The sequence below is a fragment of the Trachinotus anak genome, unplaced genomic scaffold (genome assembly GCF_046630095.1).
Source record: "Trachinotus anak isolate AG129_WGS33_773 ecotype Australia unplaced genomic scaffold, CSIRO_AGI_Tana_v1 ptg000007l, whole genome shotgun sequence".
Taxonomy (NCBI): domain Eukaryota; kingdom Metazoa; phylum Chordata; class Actinopteri; order Carangiformes; family Carangidae; genus Trachinotus; species Trachinotus anak.
In genome coordinates this window covers 21,557,740-21,582,275 of record NW_027273858.1, presented here as the reverse complement: position 1 = coordinate 21,582,275, position 24,536 = coordinate 21,557,740, and the positions used below count along the sequence as shown (strand labels likewise).

General features: G+C 39.7%; 3 protein-coding genes and 1 long non-coding RNA gene across 9 annotated transcripts; 2 read left to right on the top strand and 2 right to left on the bottom strand.

Annotated features, from left to right (window-relative positions):
• Positions 1 to 1,532: 1,532 nt before the first annotated feature.
• Positions 1,533 to 7,936, top strand: pkd2l1 (polycystic kidney disease 2-like 1). The gene is made up of 15 exons (XM_071481405.1): positions 1,533 to 2,085; positions 2,429 to 2,542; positions 3,510 to 3,637; positions 3,740 to 3,993; positions 4,087 to 4,311; positions 4,675 to 4,903; positions 4,984 to 5,154; positions 5,256 to 5,437; positions 5,533 to 5,653; positions 5,740 to 5,838; positions 5,929 to 6,050; positions 6,135 to 6,252; positions 6,399 to 6,520; positions 6,642 to 6,771; positions 7,022 to 7,936. The coding sequence occupies exons 1-15, from the start codon at positions 1,797 to 1,799 to the stop codon at positions 7,124 to 7,126; spliced, it is 2,409 nt and encodes an 802-aa protein (XP_071337506.1). The 5' UTR covers positions 1,533 to 1,796; the 3' UTR covers positions 7,127 to 7,936.
• Positions 7,937 to 7,948: 12 nt separating this feature from the next.
• Positions 7,949 to 16,799, bottom strand: tial1 (TIA1 cytotoxic granule-associated RNA binding protein-like 1). 6 transcript variants are annotated; one of them, XM_071481398.1, is made up of 12 exons: positions 16,423 to 16,757; positions 15,884 to 15,980; positions 15,509 to 15,607; positions 15,297 to 15,351; positions 15,105 to 15,192; positions 12,975 to 13,050; positions 12,578 to 12,686; positions 11,886 to 11,981; positions 11,665 to 11,749; positions 11,316 to 11,439; positions 10,781 to 10,923; positions 7,949 to 10,575 (listed from the first exon to the last, which is right to left on the bottom strand). In XM_071481398.1, exons 1-12 carry the CDS (start codon positions 16,449 to 16,451, stop codon positions 10,452 to 10,454), a joined length of 1,125 nt encoding a protein of 374 aa, XP_071337499.1. In that variant the 5' UTR covers positions 16,452 to 16,757; the 3' UTR covers positions 7,949 to 10,451. The 6 variants fall into 6 exon arrangements, 5 of the variants coding, with proteins under 5 accessions (XP_071337499.1, XP_071337500.1, XP_071337501.1 ...); XM_071481399.1 differs by lacking the exons at positions 15,884 to 15,980; positions 16,423 to 16,757 and adding an exon at positions 13,783 to 13,852 and having other exon boundaries at positions 15,509 to 15,595; XM_071481400.1 differs by lacking the exons at positions 15,884 to 15,980; positions 16,423 to 16,757 and adding an exon at positions 13,402 to 13,435 and having other exon boundaries at positions 15,509 to 15,595.
• A 1,920-nt stretch (positions 16,800 to 18,719) lies between these two features.
• On the bottom strand, positions 18,720 to 20,115 carry LOC139623290 (uncharacterized). The gene is made up of 2 exons (XR_011691462.1): positions 19,740 to 20,115; positions 18,720 to 18,931 (listed from the first exon to the last, which is right to left on the bottom strand). It is a non-coding gene; the product is annotated as an uncharacterized lncRNA (long non-coding RNA).
• Positions 18,930 to 24,531, top strand: bag3 (BCL2 associated athanogene 3). Its single transcript, XM_071481389.1, has 4 exons — positions 18,930 to 19,329; positions 21,510 to 21,845; positions 21,951 to 22,301; positions 22,404 to 24,531. The coding sequence occupies exons 1-4, from the start codon at positions 19,132 to 19,134 to the stop codon at positions 23,289 to 23,291; spliced, it is 1,773 nt and encodes a 590-aa protein (XP_071337490.1). The 5' UTR covers positions 18,930 to 19,131; the 3' UTR covers positions 23,292 to 24,531.
• Positions 24,532 to 24,536: the final 5 nt, after the last annotated feature.

Sequence of the window (24,536 nt, the reverse complement as noted above, 5' to 3'; positions counted from 1 at the left end):
CTTCTGTAGAAATAACGCCTTTCGGAGTCTGCTACAGGACAGTCCAGTGTAAGCAGAGATACATCAGGATGCTACGTGATCTGCGGCTGTCCATTGTTGGAGCCAACACAGCTACAGATTTAAATGGCAATCATCGGCCACTGAAAAGTGATTGTTACAGATTTGAAAAAGTTTGAATGGTGGCACAAGCCGCAGCAGATTAAGAAAGGCTGTGTACCAGATCCTGCCACGGCTTCAGCAGGGGAGCAGAAATTAAACTCTATTGTGTGGTAATGGCTGTGTGTAATCGCTCTGTTCAGAGCCGCTCAGGCATGAACGCCCATAGCTGGACCCAAACTCTATCTGCATTAAGGAGAAGACATCTACAACAGCGCATGAACTGTATTGTCCAACTGCTAATACACTATACACATCTAATTAGCATGCAGTTGATTTGGTTGGTAATATGTGGAAATATGTGGAAATATGTGTTGTTTTTAGATTATCTCATGTTCCAGTCTGTCTAGTTTAATGACAAACTGCTGCACAAAATAAAAGGCATGAATAGATACAAAGATAAATATGCAGAGGGATATCACATATCAAATCATAGAAAACAAAAATGAAACATAGCTCTAGTCTATCTGCTTAACTAATCACTGAACACTTAAACACATAAGAAGTGTTGCTGGGGGCTTGCTGGGTTGGCAGGAGAGGTCGACGGACAAGGTGCCAAACACTGATACAGATGGTCCTAATGATTCATACGCCATGTTGAATGTTTGCATACCTAATAAAACGCTTTCTGACAGTTGGCATGTCAAAAATGAATAGAGGACAGAGTCAAAAGTGCGGAACGGTAATGAGGCGGAGACCATCAGTGACACTGCAATTACGCTCTTCATTAATTCAGTCCTGAGTGGTGAACAATTGGTGACAGAAAATATAATCGACGCGCAATTAATTGATTTCCTCAATAGGAGCTCCTCACTAACTGAGTTGTTAATCAATAGTGACAACAATGTGCTCAGCGTGTATGTAACTGAGAGGGCAAAACAAATTAAAATGTCTTTTAACTGCTTAATTATTTAGCCTCCCCTTTGTCTTGTAAGACATTTCCAGCAAATGTATAGGTGGATATTTGGTATTTGATATTTGGTTCCTACTATAAAATTCAGTTTTTAGTCATTTCAACTTTTCTTTGCCAGTTTGAAGGAAGGTTGATAGTGATGTGGAGGCCGGGGATGTTTGATTTCATTGTATTTTATCAAATGCACTGCCTGTTGCTACCATGAAAAGTATCATTTATTGAATACATTATTTATTATAGGCACTTGGCAAATAAAAGTGCAATCAGTCTGGTGAAGAAACAAAGAGGCTGCTGCTCTTTTGTCAAAGGTAGGAACTGATGCTGCTGAGTTCATCACTGTCATACAATCAAACCTAAAAAGGACTAGATGTGAGCTCTTATTGGTCACCACTGATTGTATCACTCACCAAAATAAGATTAAATGTGTTGTATTTGGATAAACTGTACTGAAGTGTCCGCGCACAACTGGAACAAGTATGTCATTGTTGTATCAGTACCACACCTATTATGTTATCACTGTAATGTGTTTTAACAGGATCTCAATCTCAAGACTACAAAAGCTCCAGCAGAGGACCAGCAGCTCCTCCCTCAACAAAGCTTATGTCATCAGCTCTTTATAACCATCCCTCCAGCAGGTGTTCACAAGCTGCCTGTACTGCTCTGCTTCATTTTCTTTTCTGACCTAAACTGCAGCAGTTCATACAGAGAAACACCAGCGCCTCACAGCATGAAGTGCCTGAACAACCGGGCTGACAGCCACCTTACTGGACAGGTGGAGCGCGAGTTCGACAATGTGGGCAATGGTGCCTGGGTGAACCAGGGCTACTGTGGCTCTCCTCCACCCCTTCCCCGAGCTGTCAGCACCATCTACAACCCTCAGCCTCTCTTCCAGGGCTCCATGGACAGCATTTACAAACTGGACACCCCCGGCCCGTTCCACCATGCACCTGAGCAACCGCCATCCACTGAACAAAGTATGGTGAAGAAACAAAGAGGCTGCTGCTCTTTTTTCAAAGGTAGGAACTGATGCTGCTGAGTTTATCACTGTATTTCTGTTTTGAATATCAAGTGTACTACCAGTTTCATGGATATGGAGATATTGGCAAAAAACTGATCTCTCTGGAGACTTTCTTTGGTACTGCTTCAGTTCTGCTAAATTCACTGATATGTCTCAATACTTGGGAATTATTATGTTGGCTAAATAATTTTGGTCTTTCTTGGAGCATAATTTGCGTCCCTTTAATTCATGGTTCAAATCAACTCTTCATGATATGTCTTTACAAACAATCTTGTCTAGAAAAAATAAATTTGTGTCATAATTTCATAACTGATGGCTTACACTGATATTTTTTTGTGTAGGGTTGTGGGGCACAACATTGACCGAAAACACCTCTAACAACAGGGAACTGTTTGTCCGAACCACACTACGGGAGTTACTGGTCTATCTGGTGTTCCTGGTGGACATATGTCTCTGTAAGTTTTCTACCCGTACCATCAAAAATTTTTGCCTCACACTAATTGTATGAGTTTGGAATCAATCCTGAACCAGAAACTATGTCCATTTCACTGGTCAAACAATATTTGCAAATAGTTATTGGAATTATAGGAAAGTCATTTTCTGCATCAGGAAAATTGAGTAATTTTAAGGAAAGCTGTGATACCCGAACAAGGCTTAGGTTTACACTGTAATAATATAATATTATAAATTAATATTATAATATTAATTTATATCATGAAACCTGATGAAATTACTTCCAAATATTGACATCCCAAATGTATGTTTTTAACACCTTAATGACCCATAAAGAGAATTCAAATTTATTTCTGAGTCTGACAAACACTTAATACATGACAGTGTATTTTTAATTAAGCCAATTGCATATATTCTTTTGTGTTCTTGTATTTATGTACTATATTCCTACTTTAGTAGATTTCAATCAACTATTTGTTTTTAGCAATGCTGATCACTGCCCACAATTTGGCAGGATGTTACTGTATGGGGCATTTAGATTGTTGATTTACCCTGCTTTAATGCCTACCACAAATGCCCTTCCCATCCATCTGCCTGAAAGCCATTGTCCAGCTGAGCTTGAGGAGTGAAAGGGACATGGGCACTGTTCTCTTGCCTTTTAGCGATAAGAGCATTAGGCCTGGTCCATTGTTGCTTTGTCTGAGTTAGATTTACATTGTTTGATGAGGCTATTTTTGTCAAGCCAGTGTGCTCTCTCTTCAAACAAATTACAGCCTCTAATCTGGATCTATTTGATGGCCCTGACATAAATGCAGCCAAACAGCAAGTCTTCAATGAGGCATTGCATGTCTGCCTCTATACTGTCTTATCTTGGACTGTTGAATGGAGCAATGTTTAGAGCTGAGCCTGAGCAAAGCCAGATAGGGATCAATTATTGGGCATCAACAGTGTGATGATGTTGTCTTTCAGTGACATATGGTATGACCAGTTCCAGCACCTACTACTACACTAAAGCCATGACGGACCTATTTGTGAATACAGCCGGTGAAAGTGGGGTAAAGTTTCAGTCCATTAGCACCATGGCCAACTTCTGGACTGTGAGTTTCCTTCCATATTCATTTCCTCCATGGTCACCACAGTGATAAATAAGACTATGAAATTTCAATCTGTGTGCATCCATCATCTCTTTATACGAACAGTATGCCCAGGGTCCATTACTGGACGGCCTCTACTGGACTAAATGGTACAACAACCAGTCCTTAGACAGCGGAGACCAGTCCTTCATCTACTATGAGAACATGCTGCTGGGAGTCCCCAGGATGAGGCAGATCAAGATCAAGAACAACTCCTGCAAGGTCCATGACGACTTCCAAGATGAGATCACGGGATGTTTTGATGTCTACAATGAGAAGAAAGAGGAAGACCTCAGCTTCGGTCTCATTAATGGCACTGCGTAAGGCACTCTGACACTGTGCTGTTATATACAAGAAAAAGCAAAATTTAGAGCTTTTCGTAGATATTTTTGTGCTCTTTTGTGCCTCTGCAGTTGGAGCTACCACACAGAGAAAGAGATGAAGGGTTCCTCTCACTGGGGGTTGCTGACCACCTACAGTGGAGCAGGATACTATCAAGACCTGAGTCAGACCAAAGAGGATAGCACCATCATACTGAGGGAACTGTTAGACAACCTTTGGCTGGACCGAGGAACCAGGGCAGTCTTCATCGACTTCTCCACTTACAATGCAAACATCAACATGTTCTGTGTCATCAGGTGAGGAGCACAATTAACAGCAGCAACTTTACCCATGAGTTGGTACCCAACTCATGGGTAAAGTTGTGGCTCAGGAGGTAGAGCAGATCGTCCACTAATGGGAAAGTCAGTGGTTCAATTTCTGGCTCCCGGAACTTTCTTTGGGCAAGATACTGAACCCCAAATTGCCCCCAATGTATCATTGGTGTGTGAATGGGCACATATGGTAGTAAAGCATTATATGTGTAGAGTAAAGCACTGTATGAATTGATGAATGTGGCTTCCATTGTAAAGCACTTTGAGTGGTCGATATGACTAGAGAAGCGTACTGTAAGTGCCATCCATGTACCATTCATTGATTTACCAAAGTTCTGCTTCTTTCAGGTTGGTGGTTGAATTCCCAGCAACCGGTGGAGCGATCCCTTCCTACCAGATCAGAACAGTCAGACTAATTCGCTACATCACCTACTGGGATTACTTCATCCTGGGCTGCGAGATGGTCTTCTGTTTATTCATCCTCTACTATATAGTGGAGGAGATTCTTGAGGTGCGAATACACAAGTTGTCCTACTTCAAAAACATCTGGAACATACTGGACGTTGTTGTCATAATGGTAAGAAAATTCTTATTCGATTCAAACATTTTCCCTGATTTAAGTTGGATTCTATAAAATAAAGTCTCTCAACCTCCCAGCTCGCCATCGTTGCCATCGTATTCAATCTGTTCCGAACTATAAAAGTGGAAAAGTTGCTTGGCAAACTGCTAGAACAACCTGATATCTACGCTGATTTTGAATTTCTGGCATTCTGGCAAACACAGTACAACAACATGAACGCTGTGAACTTGTTCTTTGCATGGATCAAGGTAAAGTACAGATGTCTTTCACTTCAACTCATTACTTTTAAAAATGATCTGGCTCTGGCATCACCCCCAACGAATTGTGTGCCTTCTTCTTGTCCTTGTAGGTTTTCAAGTACATCAGTTTTAATAAGACCATGACTCAGCTTTCCTCCACACTGGGTCGATGTGCTAAAGATATCTTGGGATTCGCCATCATGTTCTTCATTGTCTTCTTTGCTTATGCTCAGCTTGGATATTTGCTGTTTGGGACAGAGGTGGAATCCTTCAGCACCTTCGTAAAGTGCATGTAAGAGGCGTCAATCACAGCAGCTCAGCAGGACAGATTTAAATAGGATGATTGAGCATCAACTATTTAATTCTTCTCTTTTTCTCTCCCTGCAGCTTCACACAGTTCAGGATTATCCTTGGAGACTTTGATTATGATGCTATCGACAGAGCTAACAGAGTTCTTGGGCCAATCTATTTTGTCACCTACGTGTTCTTTGTCTTCTTTGTTTTGCTGGTAAGTCATTCTGCTACATAAGATTCTTGATTTTAAAATGACAAAAGTGAGCAGTCTCTTTATATCTTCATGCATTTGTTCCTCAGAACATGTTTCTGGCCATTATTAATGACACATATTCTGAGGTTAAGGAGGAGCTCTCATCCCAAAAAGATGAGCTGCAGATTACGGACATCATCAAACAGGTAAAGGCAATGAAACTAATGTAGAAATAGATACATCAATGAATATATTTTTACAAGAGTGAAAGAAATTGATGTTTTCTTGCAATTCAGAGCTATATGAAGACATTTATGAAGCTGAAACTCAAAAAGGAGAAAATATCAGATGTTCAGAAGGCGCTACAGTCTGGATCTGGAGAAATCGAATTCAAGGACTTCAGAGAAACTCTGAAAGAGTAAGTGACAATATATATTACAAAGAAGAGTGCATTCTGACTTTATTGTTAAAGATATCCCTCATCAGTCTGATGATCTCGTAGGATGGGACATGCTGATCATGAAATTTCTGCAGCCTTCTCACGGTTTGACCATGACGGGAACCAAATTCTAGACAAAGATGAACAGGAGAGGATGAAAATCGAGCTTGAGGAAAAGAGGGTTTGTGCAACCGGTTTACAAGATAAACATGGTCATCACTTTCATGCAGTTTTTTGACTCATTTGTACTCTAGATTGACAAGCATTAATGTAAGATTGAATACAGAGAAAGTGGTTTTCATGAGTTTTCCCTTTTTTTTCTGTCAGGATGCTCTTAGCGCTGAACTCAACAATCTTGGAACCAACTATGGGAAAGAATTAGAAAAACCTCCTGTAACCTCCAGTGAGCAGAGGAACCAAACCTTTGTGGATCGGGAACAGTTTCTAAAGTAGGAAAAGTTTTCATTTTTAACCTGTGATATGTTTTGAAGTGCCTATTTTCTTCTTCAAATAAGATAAATTATTTAAATCCAACAAACATTAACCAAAATCTTTCTCTCTCTATGAAAGACTGGCCAGACAGGTTCTCCACCTTGAAAGCTCTGTGGCAGGTATCACAACCAGGATTGAGTCGATTATGGAGAAACTTGGATTACAAGAGAAAGGAACTGCAGGGAAACTGTCTGTGAGCAGTAATGATGTGAGTAGGGAAATAGATTACAGATATTCTTAAACCTTGTAGTGTCAAATGCTTTAATTTTAAATGGAAGAATTAACAGCTAGGAGGCTTCACCTTACAATAATACAAGATTATCAGTTCATGAAGTACACTTAGTATATTTGAAGCTCTGTAAAAACTGTAGTTATGATATAATTGAGCTGTAATGTCAGACTTCCTTAGTTTTCCTCTAATAAATACAAAATATTTAACTTTCAATTACCCTTATCAGAGTGGTGAAACTGCCTCAGATGGGAGTGTCCTGGTTTGTGTGGACAGAGGCACATCCAGGAGACCAGCAGCTCACACCAACTCCACATATGACCGTTATATGTGATTAACCTCTGGGGAACAGAATCAGGGGTCACCTGGAAGTCAGCTGACACATCAGGATGTACGGGTCAACCCACCAACAAATGTTTTTCCTATGTTCAAACAAAAGATTCTTCAGGTTCAAAAAACAACAATTAGGCACTCAAATCAACAACAAACTACTGACAGTGTGACTTACATACTCAGCCACTCATTTCATGAGAACATGTAAGTACTGTGTAAATGTTTTTGAACTCCTTTGCTTACTAGAAAGCTGCACTAGAGTTAAAACAAACTAAATTAAGCTCAGATTTATAGGATACAACAATGTTGTAGACGAGACCTGAATGTAAATCTGTATATTGTTAGCGTTGTATTAAATACATTTATTTCAACAGTAAGTTAGAATAAAGAGAGCTGTGCAATATAATCCAATATTAGGCAGTGCAATATGCCACTCATCTGACTAAGTGAATGTTTACTTTGCTTTAGCCATAATGAATGTTAGTTCTAATGCAGTTCCTCAATTGAGTGACATGTCCACAAAATAATTCAGTAATATAAATTTGTTATGTTTATATGTAATGTATTATTCAGTAAACTGTGTCCACCTCATTTTAAAAATATGTATGTTCAATAGTAAATACTTGGATATGGAACATTTTATCCACTGGATGTTGTTTTAAAATCCGCCAGGTTTCCCAAGTTTAAATATTGTTACTGTGTCTGGTAGAGTTTCTGTAAAAACATAATTTTACAGTGAAGTTATGCTTTGCTGTGAGAGTGTCTGTGTAAAAGCACATTTTATTAGTGTCTATTAAATGTACTGAATGAGCAGGTTCAAATGTTTCTTTATTTGAAGTGATTTATTGAGGTTTTCCGTTCAATGGAAAAATTGATTTCATCCTTTATTATTAAACATCACTTCTGTCGTTCAACTTACATGAATTATTGTCATAAAAGCAAATTGCAATTACATTCATTATTTTAAGCAAGAAATATATTACATGTCATAAGCGTGCAGTTCAAGCTGAAACTTCACCCGCCTGCTGCTACGTCCTCAAAATGGCACACAAACTTAAAAATGGGAAAATCCACAGTGGAAAGAATTTAGATCTGTGATGGAGCCTCTGGAAAGAACAAAGTCTGAATTTACCAACACATCAATTAAGGCTTATGCATAAATTATATTGCTGAAATTTAATGATGGCATTTTTTTTTTCATTCTACCTACAGTATGTACATTATTTCTTGAGTTTTCTGATGGTTTGCGATCAAGGTTTGTATTTACGGTCTCAGCCAACATGACCCTGTTTTTTTAAATGAACACCCTCCCAGCTCTAATAAACTAACAAAAACATTACAACATGGATGTTGGCTAATACAACAGGAAAAGGAGAGTGAGTTCAGGAGGAATGCAGTACACTGTACAAAATGGCACATATGCAATCCAAATGGCAGGACATCTTTGAGAAATCCTCTTGTCACAATTTGCCAGTGATTTTTGAAATAGTTTATGTGGGAAATTAAGAAATATTCTGTAAATAATGAGAAAATTCTGAATGCTTGCAGCAAAAGTGCCTTCTGCCCTGACAAATCAATGACATGTTGAGGAAACCTTCCACTTTCAGTGGAATTAACATAAAATAAAACAATCCCAATTTATCATAAGCCTGAAACATTTGACAGTTTGTCATGACAGACGTGGGTGATGGCTAAAAAAAAAAAAAAAAAAAACATGTTGAATGATATAAAACATGATGCAATGTAGTTAGGGGCTGGTTTTGTTGCTAAATTATGTCTAAAGTTCTTTGCAAACTCTCACAGCCATTAGAAAGAGATGACTATCAATTAACTGAGGTTAACAAGAGGAAGGAAGGAGGAAGAAAATATTTAAGATTCAATATTCCTCTAGGAAACCAGCCCCAGAATCAGCACACAACGTCAGTTACCTTTACAAAGTTTGGGGGTCACGCTGTTTTTACAATATTTTCTATAAACAGAGCATGTGCTAAAGTCTTTCCGTTGAGACACAGGATTATAAATTAGTCCAATCTAGGCTACATGAAGGTGTAAACTAAAATCCATCAAAAGCCTGCAAAGAACATGCTGATCACTCTGATACAAAACATGAAAAACATTTTTTTTTTGCTTTGACAGCAGTGTAGGCGAAATTTTTCTTTGTACACAAAATTTACCCAAGAGATACCACCTCACACTAAAGTCTCCTTTAAAGCCGCAGTTGTTTGTACAAATAGTCTCTTCACATATACTGGAAAGATAAACTACCGTCCCAGGGCCTGTATTCACAAAGCATTTTTCATTAATATATCAAAACAGGACGAAATGTCTAGATACTGTATGAGCTGAAGCTAAGCCCAGACCAACGTTTAGTAGGTTGGTTCGATGTTGTGGCTCAGTGCACTTTGCCACACAAATTCATGATAACTGACCATACCTGCTTGACCTGTACAACACTGTGATCACTGTGTGCTGCTTTAAAAACTGACATACATTACAAAAATTAACTCATCAATGCATGAAGACGTGGTTGGATTTTTGTCCTCTGTTATACAAAATGACAGAAAAATGCCCCTAGTACGACAAGTAAATAAACATTTTGACGAGTCTGTAACAAACAACTTCTCACTTAAATATTAAAATACTATAACACCATGACGGCAAACTGACAGCAGATATTGCTATAGTTTAATAATTCAATATTAATGTTAGAAAGTTTGAGGTTTCGAGGGATTTTAATCATATTCCAGTGAGCTGCTGGAATAACATGATGGCTTGTAAATGTGCTTTTAGCTCCACAAAATAACTCAGCTGTTATTGTCTATTTTATGATTTTCAGATGCAGCATTGTTCATATTTTTCATCTGAGAAGGTAACAATTAGTTTTTAAGATCTACACTGGACAACTTCTACGGTGTGTGATGAGAAGAAAGGCATTTGTGTCTGTTAGATACCTGTCCAGTTAGCATGCTAATGCTGCAAATCCTCACATACTTGGTTTAATTTTCATAGGGCAAAACATTCAGAAGATTGGTATGTCCTTAACATCTACCTGACAGACAAAGACAGCTGGTTTGGCTTTACTTGAGAAGCCCAAGAGCACTTTTCCATAAGAGAACTATAAATGATCATCAAATAAACTTTTAAAAAGTTCTAAGTGAAATGAACATAGTCATTTAAAACATAATCATTAAACTGGCTTAGGAGCAACTATCAGCTACAAAGGCTTTGTGAATATGGCCCCTGCCCTTCTTTTACCAGAGCAGCTGTCCAGATGAAAGAGTGCTATGTCAAAATCCCCTTGGTATTACACTTAGGTTGGGGCCAGCTCACTGCGTTTGGTAGCCAGCCATGCTGAAGTTGGCCAGGTTGGACATGACTGGACCAGGTGGGGCTGCAGCCTGGGCTGATGGAGATCCAAAGCTGCCCATCCAGGCTGGTGACTGGGACTGCCTGCAAAGATCCCACAAGTACCTGATTAGTATGACTGCAGTCAGTGTGTACAAAGATCAGATGTGTTGTGTCTTCATCTTAGAGGCACGTTAGCATACATCAGGATCCAGAGGCATTTAATGACGGTTGTAAACCTATTGTCCGATACAGTCACAGAAAACTTTATTACGTATGAATTGAATATAAGCTGCAGAGTAAAACTCACTCTACTCCAAATCCTTGCTGGTTCCACGTCTGGCCGTACATGCTGTAGGAGGGAACTTGCCACCCATTGGCCACATACTGCCCGTACTGCTGCTGTGGACTTCCATAGACCTGGTTCCACTGCCCCCACTGACTGTACTCAACCTGAAAGAAACCAGCAATGAAAAGAGAACACATATCTTAGCTGTCCAATTAGACATGACTTCTATGTTCAACCAGAAGCAGATAGTATAATACTGCAAGGGTTGTGTCATTAAAAGAAACGTGATGTACCCTTTTAAAAATTAATTTTTCGTCTATTTTTCCACTCTGAAACTGGTATGTCTTTGATGGTGATTCAGATCTTGAATGCGTACAATTTGAGGAATCTTGTTTTTAGCCCTTATCAAGACACTGCCCAGACATCTTTGTCATATCGTCCACATATCTCCTCATTTCCTGTCATCTTCCATCTATCATCTCTAATGAACATGTCCATTAAAATACAACTTCTAAAAATCTAAAATCTGTTTTGTTATCAGTGACATTTTTACTACCTGCTGTGGATTTTTTGCCATGTCGGGAGACTCTTTGCCCCAGAAGCACTTCACAATATGCCCTTCGATGGCGGTGCCATTTACTGAAACAATGGCATGCGCAGCACTGTCATGGGAGGAAAACCTTAAAAGGAAAACAGCAGCTTAGCAGGAAAATTAATCAGGCAATTCAGAAAATACAGAGCATTAAAACTCTGAGCTACCTAATCCCTCATTAAAGCAGTGAAGACAAGCATAACAGAAAAGGCCACTGAGACTCTGTGTGGAATTAACTGGCCTGTCATTAAATCATACAAAGTGTTTGTGTTGACATCTAGAGGCCAAATGCTGCAATGGACTGAGGCACTACCTGATGAAAGAATATCCTTTCTCTGGGAAAACTCTGATTTCCATAATTTGACCAAAAGGTGAGAAGGTCTGTCGCATGAGGTGTTCTGAAGGAAACAAACAGAGAAGGGTTAATGTGGTTAGATCTTGGGCTATATGAGGAGAGTGTAATAATAATAAGACTACTATTGCAGTATGACTAAGAGCCTTCACAATGGCATCTTTAGAGAACATGACACTTGCCTGATAATCCTGACTGGATCCCTCCACAGTACACGGTACAGTTCTGTGGACTGGACTGAGTCACTACGTCATCAAACCTCAGCTGCTTTGAGCCATCTGAAATAAAAACAAACAGCATTTAAAAAGAGATGTTTCTTCTTTTACACACACATTTTAAGCTTACAATCAAACCTAATTTACAATTAATTGACATCTATGATAACTTTACCTTTTCCCAGTTAAAAGCTGTGGACCTTCAGGTTCCTAAACTTATTTGTCCTACCTGAGAAAACTAAAGGGTGAATGCTTCTGCCTGTGTTCAACACATCCATATAACTGATGATCTCTAAAAACCCTAGTGCATATAAATATCCTCTAAAAACACTGCCAAAATATTCATTCATTAATAATATTAAGGTATTGGGAATCTAATTTTGTCCCTCAATCCACCTGCCCGAGGTTGAGGATTGCCCTGCACGCCCACAGAGGTGTTTTCTCTCATTCTGCTTGCCTGGTCCTGCACTCTGGGCAGAACTACACAGGGTGTTTTATGAGTTCACTGGACTCAATGTACAAATAAGAAAGATAAAAGTGGGTGGGAGAGAGTGAGGAAGATATGAGTCAAACACAGTGTGCAAACTCCAACACCATCGTGAGAGAAGCTCTAATCATCCAAAATAAGTGAAACCCCCTGTGTGGCCTTTAGAACTTACTGTCCTGGGAGCTCTTTGGAGCTGGTGGTTTACGTGTTGCCCAGTTGGTCCTGATTTGGCGTCCTCCAAGCCACTGTCCCCCCATGTTAATAATGGCATTCTCTGCATCCTATAAATCCAAATCAAACACAGTCAAACCTCTGGATCTGGTAAATCTGTAAAGTTTATTAGTGACCATAATCAGTTCTCAAAATATACATTTTTTTTTTTTTAATCTAAGTAATATTCAAGATGGTGATGGTAAAGAAGAAACTGTAATGTTAGATGATTTAAGTTGTTGTGACTATGGTTTTAACTATTATTAGTTCTATTTTAATTACTGTAAATGCATTAAAGTAAGATAATAAACAGAAAATAGAAATAACCTTCAGTCTGTGTTCTTGCACTGGAGCCTTACCAGTTTGTTGTAGAAGGACACAAATCCATACCCCTTTGATTTGCCTGTCGCCATGTCCTTCACAACACGGGCATCCCTGGAGGGAGACGGTAAAACAACTTCAGTGCACTTTTCAGTTTCAATGCTTCAAACTAAAAAAGGAACCACGCAAAACACACTGAACTGTGAATCCTCTACTCTGTCCTACATTAAGGTATATTAGCTATCATGGCCTTGTACTGAGCACTGACTCATAATGTAACTTCAAAGCAAGACTTGAAAACAAGAAAAAAACAAATAGTACAAATACATGCAGCCTACAGTATTGTTCTTAAATAAATTCAGATGTATTAATGGATCTTTGCCACTAGAGCACCACTTTTTGTTCAATCCTCTCAACAGTAGGCTACTGATTTAAATTCACAAAGGAACAGATTATATGGATTACCATGCATTCTTAAAATCTGCTGTTGGTGCTCTTCCTATAAATAGAAATATAGAAAATATCAAAAGAGAAAAAAGGAATTAAACGGCATACATGGCCTGTTAACAGATTTCTTTATTTTTCCTGGTCAATTCTTTACCACCAATATGGAGTATGGAGTTTGGGAAGCTGCAAATTTTGAGAAATTGACATTTTCAGTAATTTTGGAAGAGGATCATTACACTACAAACAACACTATGCAAATCAAATGAGACAATTTAAACAGAGATTTAGAGGAATACATTGAGTATTGGAATTTGTTAATCTAAGCTAGGTCATGTTAATACATAGCATCTACAAATAAAGACATATGGAAAGAATGGAATAAATAGAGAAAAAAACTACATCTGTGTCTCCAGAGTGCACAGTTCCTTGCTGTTAGCCTTCAAGCTCCTGTCCAATCCTATGAGCATTTCTGTAAAATAACCAAAGTGCTATTACTTCACTGAGACCCACAACTAAAAGCTGTTCAGGTTCATACACACAGCTTACATTTTGCTGACACACTGTACAGTTTACTTACCACACCCTAAATATGCAAGGAAAAGCAAGAGTAGGCTAAAAGCTCACACTTCAGTCATAAAAAAAAAAAGAGAGACACAATACACAGACCACATGTAAATATCTGAAACACAGTACTTGATAGCCTACAGGACTTGCATTGTAATCACTAACTTAAATGAGTTTGTTCCAATCTGTCAAGAGTTTGTTTTTTTTTTAAACAAAGCAACACATATGATTAAAAGAGGCTCAGTCCATTCTGATATCTACTTTCACATGATGCTTATCTCTGTCCATCATTTACTATGTTTACATGCATGAATGTGGTGTCTTTTGCACATAATAAAAATGTGACAAAGAATACACCAAGATGAAACAGTAATGAAGCACTTAACATCTCTGTTGACCTCTAAACATCCGCTCATATATGAGTTTGTCTACCTAATAATTTACTCTTTCAAGGTATGCATATTAATACCAATTTTCAGTGATACAGAATCAAAACTATGAATAAATATAAACTACAAATGGCATCCATCTGTACAGATGTCCTATCAGTAGTTTAGGCCTCCTTCAGTAATGCAAGCTTTTGTTTCCCCTTCACAGCTCATTAGTCATTCATTCTTGTGTGCTCTTTGGTAAGTATGACTTGAATTTGTTTATTTATTTTTGGATAGCCATCAGAGAGATGAGAGAGAAAGAGGGGGGAGAAACAGGAGTGAAATGCAAGCAAGGTTCCTGGTCAGAGTCGAACTGGGGACATTGCAGTTCAGCATCCGACCCTTGACCCCTAGGACACGAGGGTGTCCCAGTGTTTTCTATTACATCACACCAATGTCTTTATGCCAAAATAAAAGAGTTAATCGGAGATCAGACAGTAGCTTGTAAACTGTTGAGAAGAAACAAAAACCTTCAGGATGACCTTTCAAAACATTCTTTCCTAAAATACTACTGATTTTCATTTAATGTTTATATATTTATAGTTAAGTCAATACCCATGCCATATGCATGTAAACATGGTCACAGACGTTCTTCCACAGAAATACAGATGATTTTTAAGTACCTTAATAGTGCCCAACTTTAGAGAAATCAATAAGGTTGCATTGTAGCAATGAAATTATTGTACTGCACACAAAAAGAAATATCTTTTTAAAGTGAAAACTTACGAGATTTTCCCAAAGGGTGCAAATGCAGCCTTGACATCCTCAGTGGTAATCTCAGGGCTCAAATCACCCACAAAAACATGGAAGTGATCTAGAACCAAACAAATGACAAACAAACAAAGGGAAGAAACCATTTACTATTCTCTGGTGAACTTTGATTTCAGCAGAGCAGCAAGTCAATAAGTGAACACTTACTGGATGTGTCTTTCTTCTGGCTGCTTGGAGTGGTGGCCCAATTTACTTTGACCTCCTGAAAGCAGAGAGTTCACAGAGAGGATTTAAAGTTATAACAGAGAGCTGGAAAAATATACATTTTCTACACAAAAAACAAAGATCACAGGGGAATTCTGACAACAGATGAACTGCCTAACCTTACTTTTAATTTTAGATCAGACAGGTTGGCCTACCTTTCCTAATATCTTCCTTCCGTTCATGGCTGCAAGGGCTGCAGCAGCATCTCTGTGTTCAAAGAACTCCACAAAGCAATAGGGATCATTGCTTGTATGCTGCAAGGGACAAAGTCACACAGTAGTTCAAAAGATTGGCTCCACTTTTTTTGTACACAACTGTGATGTACCTGCAATTTAAAACAATTATCCATTTTCATTGTATACACATTTCCCAACAGTGGTAGCAATTTTCCATCCCGATATTAGTTAAACCTCTGAGCAAGTTTAAGGTGAAAAGTGGGACGTAGTCACCATCTTGTTGTGGATTACTAGCTTTGGAACATAAAAGGAAAAGGCTCACAAGTATATACAACCCAAATCGTGGCTGCTTACCTCTGTGATCATTTTACAACTTTTGCAAGGCCCTATCTGGGTGAAGAGCTGCAGAATCAAAATTTCTGTTACATCCCTGGAGAGGTTTCCCACATACCTGGAGGGGAAAAGAGAGGTTCTTTGTGTTAAATCTTTCGCATCTTTTTCCAGGTAACGATGAGAGATAATGACACTTCAGCTGAAAAATCTAACAGCTTACTTCGAGTGTCACCTTGTGGTCACCGATGGTGAGTTATTAATGTGACGGAATTTACATTTGTTCGACTTGACTTCTAAACCGGCCCAACGTAACGACTATCATTAGGCAGCTGTCGCCGTAGATACTTGGAGATTACATACACACACACTGGAGTATTAGTTTGTAAAATTCAGCCATATTTTAACTACCCTGACATTAGTGAAGTATTGCATTTTCATGATGTTTAGCAGCATTTACCATGTTTGTGAAGACAGCGGGTAGCTAAGTTAGCCACCGGTTCCCTGCGCTAGCGAAGCTAACGACACCTAAATATACCGTTAAGACACATAAAATTACTTACAGGGTTTTGGGGTGGGTTTCGTCGTCCATGGCCGATGTCGACAGTCACCAGGGCAGAAAACGTTAGTTACTAGCTAGTTAGCTAACGTTAACCTACTCCAGTGTGCGCTGTCAACTACAACGACTAGCTAACTAGCTTAGAAGCTAGCTAACCGGGAGCTAGGGCATACGTCACGCTGGGAGTCCAGAGAACGTGCGTGATGAGGAGCCCTGACGAGGTCAGGGTCAGTAACAGAAAGGTTTCAGTTTCAGCAGGGGCAACTATACATTTCTTAAGAATGGCTGTGCTTCGCGGTTGTTATTAGTTAATTAATAACTACAAAAAGCCCAAACAGCGAACTCATTCAATATTTATTTTGTCACATTTGGCAGTGTCGGGAAGTAATTTGCATGAGACTTTTATTTTGAAGTGAAACGCAAGGGTGGGTTTGTTTTACTCACCGGTGTCCCACAGGTCCCAGAGGCTCGAACCTCCGGGACCCTTCTAGAACCCTGAGCTCAGCGTGAGGACGTGTTGAATAACAGATTCTTGAATTAACCAACAAATTCCTTCTTAAAGCAGTGTTGCTCTATCTGTTCAAACGATGTATTAAAGTATATTTAGTGATGACCAATGTCTCTTAAAAGGCAATATATTAAATGAAAACATGATCTTATCTGTACAGACTGTCCATTTACACAAACAAATAATGAATTAAATACATACGTGTTATTTATTTAATTTATTATTTCTTAAAATAAAAGTTATTTTTAAAAGATTTTTTTTTAAATATGGTGAAAATAGGGCTAAACTGTCAAACAGTTTCGTTAAAGGAAGTAGGTCACATACTGTTGTCCTTTGCCTGATCATTTCCCACCGTCATCTTTCAGCTATAGACGAAAATACAGTAGTCAAGGTCATCAATTAATAAAAAATAATGATACAAGTTGGAAATGTATAAAACTGTATGTTAAAAAACTGTGCTGAATTTATGCACAGTAAAACAGATACCCCTTGGAGAATGTAGGGAAGCGTGTATTGCTGTCTGCCACAGTGTACAGTGTATTTTAATAATAGCACTAGGGGGAGACAAAGACAAGATTTTCTTTTAAAATTATTCACGTAGTGGCTTTAACAAATTATTTTGCAAGTGCTTTTATTTTGAAATCATTTTATTAAAGGGCTAATACGTATAAGTTATCCTGTGTCATGATCAAATTTCCCATCAAAAATACTAACGATTTCCTTTCAATCACTTCTTTCATCAAGATTTTGATTAGGATCCACAAATTAGATTAGTGGTTTCAGTTTGTGGAAAGTAACATTAAGGTCTTTATTCCATCAGAAGCCACCTCAGAGGGCAGTCAAGGAAGGATTAATGGTGGGTGGTTACCAGATACATATCTTATCAGTGTTTAGTTGCAAAGCTTGCAAAAGCCAGAGATGCTTCTAAGTCTTAGTATGTGAATATTCTGGAAGTTTGTCATGAATATTCTGGAAACATCAACATCAGCACTAAATGATTAATCTAATAATCATTTGTCAATGATATTTATCACTGTATTAATCATCCAACTGACCAAAGGCATCAGTTGTTGTAGCACATACAACTAAACAATGTGTGGCTGACTGGACATTTTCCTCTAGCAAAATGAAAATCACAATAAGAAGTGTTTGTGTCACTAGTACACACACACACACACACACACACACACACACACACACACACACTGAGATTCAGTTGAGGGGCTAAAGCATACTGATTTAATCTGGCTACTTTTTGATTCATTATCTCCTATATGTAACACTTATATTGTGTGACAACAATAACCTATAAAAATCCGAATAATATTCCTACTGGAAAATATAGATTGAGCTGTCCTATCCCTCTACAAACTCCTGTACATGGGGATTTTGAAAGATGATGTTTATATTTATGTTTACAGGACCTGGCTCTACAGGCTACAAAATAAAGGTTTTGTTATTATCAATTTTCTCACCATTTTCATTTGTCCAAAAATACAGAAATCAATTGTCTTCAACTGGAAAGACCACACTGTGTTTGAGCATCTCTAAAAAAAACACCTGTGGTGGTTTCAGCCTCCAGCCAAGTGAGGATGACTCTAATTTACTAGCATTTCCCTAATGGTATGAGGCTGAATTGGAGTAGTCCTGTGATTAAGGAAGATCCGTCATTAGAGCTGTCACTGTGCCCACACTGTATCACAGCACCACTGTTATGTAATTGTTTACCAAATCATAGCAAACCCAGTCTGAGTTCCCTTGGACAAGATTCATTATGTGGGAGTCTGAGTGCATCTATTTGGGAAATCTTTTATTTTGAAAAGGCTTGGGATTCCCTTGTCTAATGCACAGAAAATGATTCTCAAACTGGGGGGCAGGGCACAGGGGTCACCGGGCTCCAGGGACATCCCAGCAAAATCAGGGTGAAGCTTTCCCCGTCAGCAGGTGGGGATACGACTGTCACTTCCCCCGCAGCTGCAGCAAAAATCCTCCTGAGTCGGATTCCCTGAGGAAAAAAAATATGCAGAGCAGAGGTTTGGTTTGTGTCTATGTTGGGGGGGTCTGCGACATAACAAGTTTCAAAGCCCATGCCATCGTACCCGGCGCTGTCCGCCCCCAACATTAACCCTGCTATTTCGAGAAACTTCCAGCCCACTTTTCCACGTCACTTGAAGGAATCTTTAAAGCGTCCGTCGCCTGTATAAAATGTCTCAGTGCTCGACAGCCTGCAACATGAACGGCATGAAGACACAGTCGCCGATACTGGCAATGGCAAATAATGACAACGACCCTCTCCCCCTCGGCTGGGAAGTGAAAATTGACCCTCAGACAGGATGGCCCTTCTTTGTGGATCACAACAACCGCACGACAACCTGGAATGACCCGAGACACGACACGAAAAAGGTAAAGAGCGGCGGGATAAAGTTCAACCGTCAACGGTAACTGCTAACGGTCGTTCAACTCTTTAACGGCTGTTTTTGTGTCTCGGTGCGTCGGCTACAGAGCGAGTGTCGCTCAGATCCGCTGTTAGAGCAGCAAAAGCGTTGTGCTACATCACTGTTATATATTAATCTTGTTGACTATAGGCCTGGTTTGGCACCGCCACCTCCCCCTCACAGACAGCTCATAAGCCTATTATAACGGGTGATCAACCCCGTTATGTTCCCGTGTCATGATCTAACACTATTATTACTCGATGACTCACCCTGCAGTATGGAAAGGCTACCTATGATGAGCTCCCGGTATTTTAATAACGCGTCTTTCGCGGTGGAAAACACTGCGACGTCCGGCTCATATTAAACTTTTTGCCTTACATGGATTGAGGCTGGTCCCGTTCACTTTGGCCTGTGGAGTATACAGCATGACAGAGGCTGCTGGCTGCCCTGCCGATCATATTCAGCCCTGTTCAATACACGCTGGGAGAACAGAAGAGGTCTGCAGAGAAAACCCGGGGGCTGAAAGTGGGCTTCACAGGCTGCCACTTGGTAATCTTTAGCCTCGGGGAGAGACTCTGTCGTCCAAAGTTAGGGTCCCGACGAATCTGCTAGAAAGACACAGCTGTCAGGGGATAAAATTGGTGCAGTGGTGCTGGCAGTGTGCGGTGTCCCATACTGAAATGGCAGAGGGCAAAGGGTCGTTCACAGCTATTTCATAACTTTTGTCTTTGACAGAAAATGCCACTGGCTTACATATAAACGTTTTTGTCCTGTAGGGCTTCTGCATTTGTTTTAAAGGCTGAAGACAAACTTTGATCACTTTCCAGATATATCACTGCCAGAGTGCTGAACTATCAGTTGACCTGTTGCTTGTACCTCTCTGTAGCTGTCAGTGGCAGGTGTCTAGTCAAGAATAAGAATAATAATGAAAAACTTCTGCTCTGGCGAATGGAAATTTACAACATTATTCCTGAAGCGTTTGACATCCAGGAATGTGTTGATAGCGCCAGTGTTATACTTTATGATATATTACTAAAATGTTGTTCTCTGTGATGTTGTAATTACTTTCCTGCAATAGTAAGTTCCCAACGGGGCCTTCGTTCTACTCCCATTCTAAGTACTGTATGTATAAAATTGCATTTATGCTCTTTTTCACAAGACTAGACCAGAATAGGTGTGGTCAAAGAAGAATGACAAGAAATTGGAAGAAGGAATTGGAAGAGAGGAAGAAATTCAGTTACCCACCATATTTCATGAAAAGTTCAATTGAAATCTGAACTCTTTTTTTCCTCAATAAACTTATCAAAGGGCGGAGGAAAAGAGTCCTTTCTCTCTCTGTGTCTGTGACATAATGATGATTAGCTAATAGCATGTTAGTTTAAAGGTTGTGCCAAACTGTAGTGTGTGGGACAAGTTAGGAAATTCAGGCAGGTGTCTGATGTTACTGACTGTGGAGCAGAATATCAAACTCAAACACAGCAGTTGCACTGGAGTCGGTTAATCACAAGTTACTCAAAGAGGTGATACTTTTGGCATCCTTCTGTGGAAATGATAGACTTTGACCTATAACCTTTGCAGGACTGAGAACACTTTCCTATTAAAAATACCTCTAGGTTTTGAAGAGCATTTGTTTGCCTGTATTAATATGTCTGTAATAAGTCTTTGTAGGTAACACGTTTAGCTTCACACATTCAGATATGTGTTGAATTTATGATGTTCATTTAGAGACTTAGATGGACTTCATTTAAATGTAAATTTTAGTAGAGGAAGTTATAAATACCAAATAATTGTTTTTATAATTTTGTAATTTCTAATTGCTCAAAATAACTCAATCACTTAGAAAAAATATTTAATATTTAATAATTGCCCATGATTTAGTGATAATAATGTCAACCAAGTTTGTAGTGTTTACTGTAAATGAGATCACTCTACTCACTAATAATGTCTAATAACTATTTTTGTGGTTAAATTGTTCAAAATGAGTAAAGAAACTAACTGTTGCCTAAAATGTTGTTGACTAAAAGACCCCCTAACTGCTTGGAATAGTCGTATGTAGTTGCTTTCTTTTGTCTGAGCTTGTAACGTGGAAAAAAAAAAGAAGACATTTTAAGTCAATTTAATTTCAGTATACTACTGTCTGTGTTTCAGGTCAGAGAAGTTTCAGCAAATGGACCCAACATACCACCAGAACCAAGCCCTCAGGAGACACAGAAGACCTTTGTGAGGGAGATGAAGCATCCTATTCTTCGCCCAGGTTATGTTCCCATCCCAGTCTTCCATGAGGGTGCAGAACTGAGGCAGCAACAGCATCCATGTTATTCCTACATCCAGCCATCCACTGCACAGAGTATCCGGACAGACGGGCGAACGCCTTCCCCGACACCAGCGCTCCACTGCAGGCCTAGATCACCTCTACATGGACCTTCAGAGAGCTGCTCCACTGAGCCTGGAAAGGTCAGCTCACCTGTTTCACAAACAGCAGAGGTAGGACTTGGCAGTTTTAAAAAAGAACAAAAATGATTGCAGAAACTTTTGGATTGACTGAACACTAATTGTTCACTGTTTCAATTTAAATCTTTTAATTTGAAGGTTTATACTGCCCCACATCACCAACCCCCGCGGCCCAGCAGCACTGGTCTTCAAGCAGGTTACATCCCTATCCCGGTGATACATGAGGGTGGAGGAGGCCAAACACAAACACAGGCTCCGTTAAATCCCTCTGTCTATTCTCAGCGCGTCCCCTACTCAGAGCACCAGCAGCCCTTCCATCGCCTTCAGACAGATGAATGGCCTGGCTACTCTGCAGCAATGCAGCCTCCCCGTGAGAGAGCTTCTCCGATACTGTTTCCCCAGCATCGCGATCCTGCTACTATTCACCTCCCGCCTCACATTAGAAGCCAATCACCTATTGTTACGCAGGTGCTTGGAGAGAGACCACAGGTGGTTTAACTTTTTTGTGTTTTCACTTTGATTTTTCTTGATGTTCAGTACCTGTTGATCTAGATTGTGACATTTCCTAATGAGTTCTTTCTAACCTTTAAGGCTCAGCAGCATGTCATCACAAGAGACCCACCCCAGAAAATGGAGCAGGAACAACAAAGCACGCAACAGAAACCTGAGAACACGCAACTCCCCCAGCCATTGCACGCTGAAACTGACATCCAAAAGCCTCAACAACCTCAACACTTCCAACAGCCTCCACCTCAGCAGCCTCAGCAGTTCCAGCAGCCTCAGCAGTATCAACCGCCTCAGCAGTATCAACAGCCTCAGCAGTATCAACAGCCTCAGCAGTTCCAGCAGCCTCAGCAGTATCAACAGCCTCAGCAGTTCCAGCAGCCGTTACACTTCCACCAGACACCACCTCAGATGTCTCCACAGCCTCAGCAGCCTGAACAGCTAATGCAGTCACAGCAGCAGTTCCAGCAGCCCCAGAAACCAGAGCAACCACAACAACATACTGCAGATATCACAGTTCAAATACCTTCAAAGCCGGAAGCCCAGGAAGCAACAGCTGTCCCCCCAGAGGTCCCACCTGTAAAGGCTGAGGCTGAACAGGCTGCTCAGTGCCCGATCCACCCAGGCTTGGCTAAGGTACAGCAGATAGTCGAGCGGGTTTCTAAACTGGAGCAGGAGGTGAAATGTTTTGATGGAAAGAAGAATGATAAGAAGTACTTGTTACTGGAGGAACTGCTGACCAAAGAGCTCTTAGCACTGGACTCGGTTGACCCAGAGGGGCGCGCAGATGTACGGCAGGCGAGGCGGGACGGAGTCCGTCGTGTTCAGACCATACTGGAAGAACTGGAGACACTGGAGGAGCAGCCAGCCAAGCCTGCTAGCGAGACCGCAATGGAGGGAGACAGCCTGACACAGAAAGGAGAGCCCAGCATGATCACCAAGGAGAATGTGGAGATGGCAAAGGAGATATCATAATGACTGCACACTTTATAATCAAGAGAAGAGGATGATAAACCTGCTGCATATTTGATAGTGAACAAGTCTGCTCCAGCTAACTCCCCTCTTCCTCTGTCTACAGCATTTGTGGAAGTTGCATGCATTGATTAACGGTGTTGGTATTTCCCTTCATTCAGCACATAATTTGTAACTCAGTACAATCGTGTTTTTCAAGCCAATGTTGTTGCCTTCTATGTTGTGCCAATGTCTTCAATTATAAGACAGCTGTCATGATCAAGGTGTGGACAACAATTTCTAGTCAAATTAAAGTTTGAATAAGAGGCCTTTATCAATAAATGGAAGAAAACTAGAAGTATTTTCTTAAGAAATGTTACATGTAGTTGCCTTTTGTCTTGATCAAATATTGTATGGAGCTTTTCTTAATCCAGTCAGCTCTTCAGTTAGTACACGAGTGCATACGTTGGGGCTTTAAAGCAGAACTCACTGCAAAACTCAGTCAACAGAAAAACGTTTTCTCCTTTATGGCCACATGGTCATGTCAGAGCTGCTTTGTCACAGAACACAGTAATTATGTTTTATTCGATGCTGCTTTTTGGTGCATTACTGATTTTGCCATCTTTGCACTTTGCCATCATTGAAATGTATCATGCTGAAAGTTCAGCAGCACTTCATTTGAAATATATCAGTTACACAAGTTTTGATTGATGTGCTTGAGTGTTTGTATGTGCATTGGTTTACTTGTTATTTCAAAACATTATATCAGTATTTATATCATTATATAGTATTTTGGTACATTTATGAATGTGTAATGACAAATGAAGGTGAGGTGGTGTATCTTACTTGAGTTGAGACAATCAGCACCTAGTGCTAATTAGGAATCACAGTTTATGATTGTCAGAATGTCCTTGTGTAACTACCAAAGCCACAATCTGTAACAACACTAACACAAAAATGGCCTAAAAGCCTTAAAAATACCAAAAATGAGAAACTGCTCAATTCATAAACAAGTAAAGAAAACTTTAATCTGTGATTTAAATGTGTTGAAAGTGACTTTTCTGATTACCCTAATTGTTTGTGTAGTAATTTATCACTGTAGTACGATCACAAGCCATCTGTAAGGTGGGGCCAGTGCCTAACACACCTTTACAAATTATGGATTGTGGCTTAGTCTTGATGACAGTTTATGAGTAGCAAGCTGATGTATTGAAAGCAATCAATCTTGTTGGTATGGTTGAAAATAAAATGTATTTGACATGGATTTTG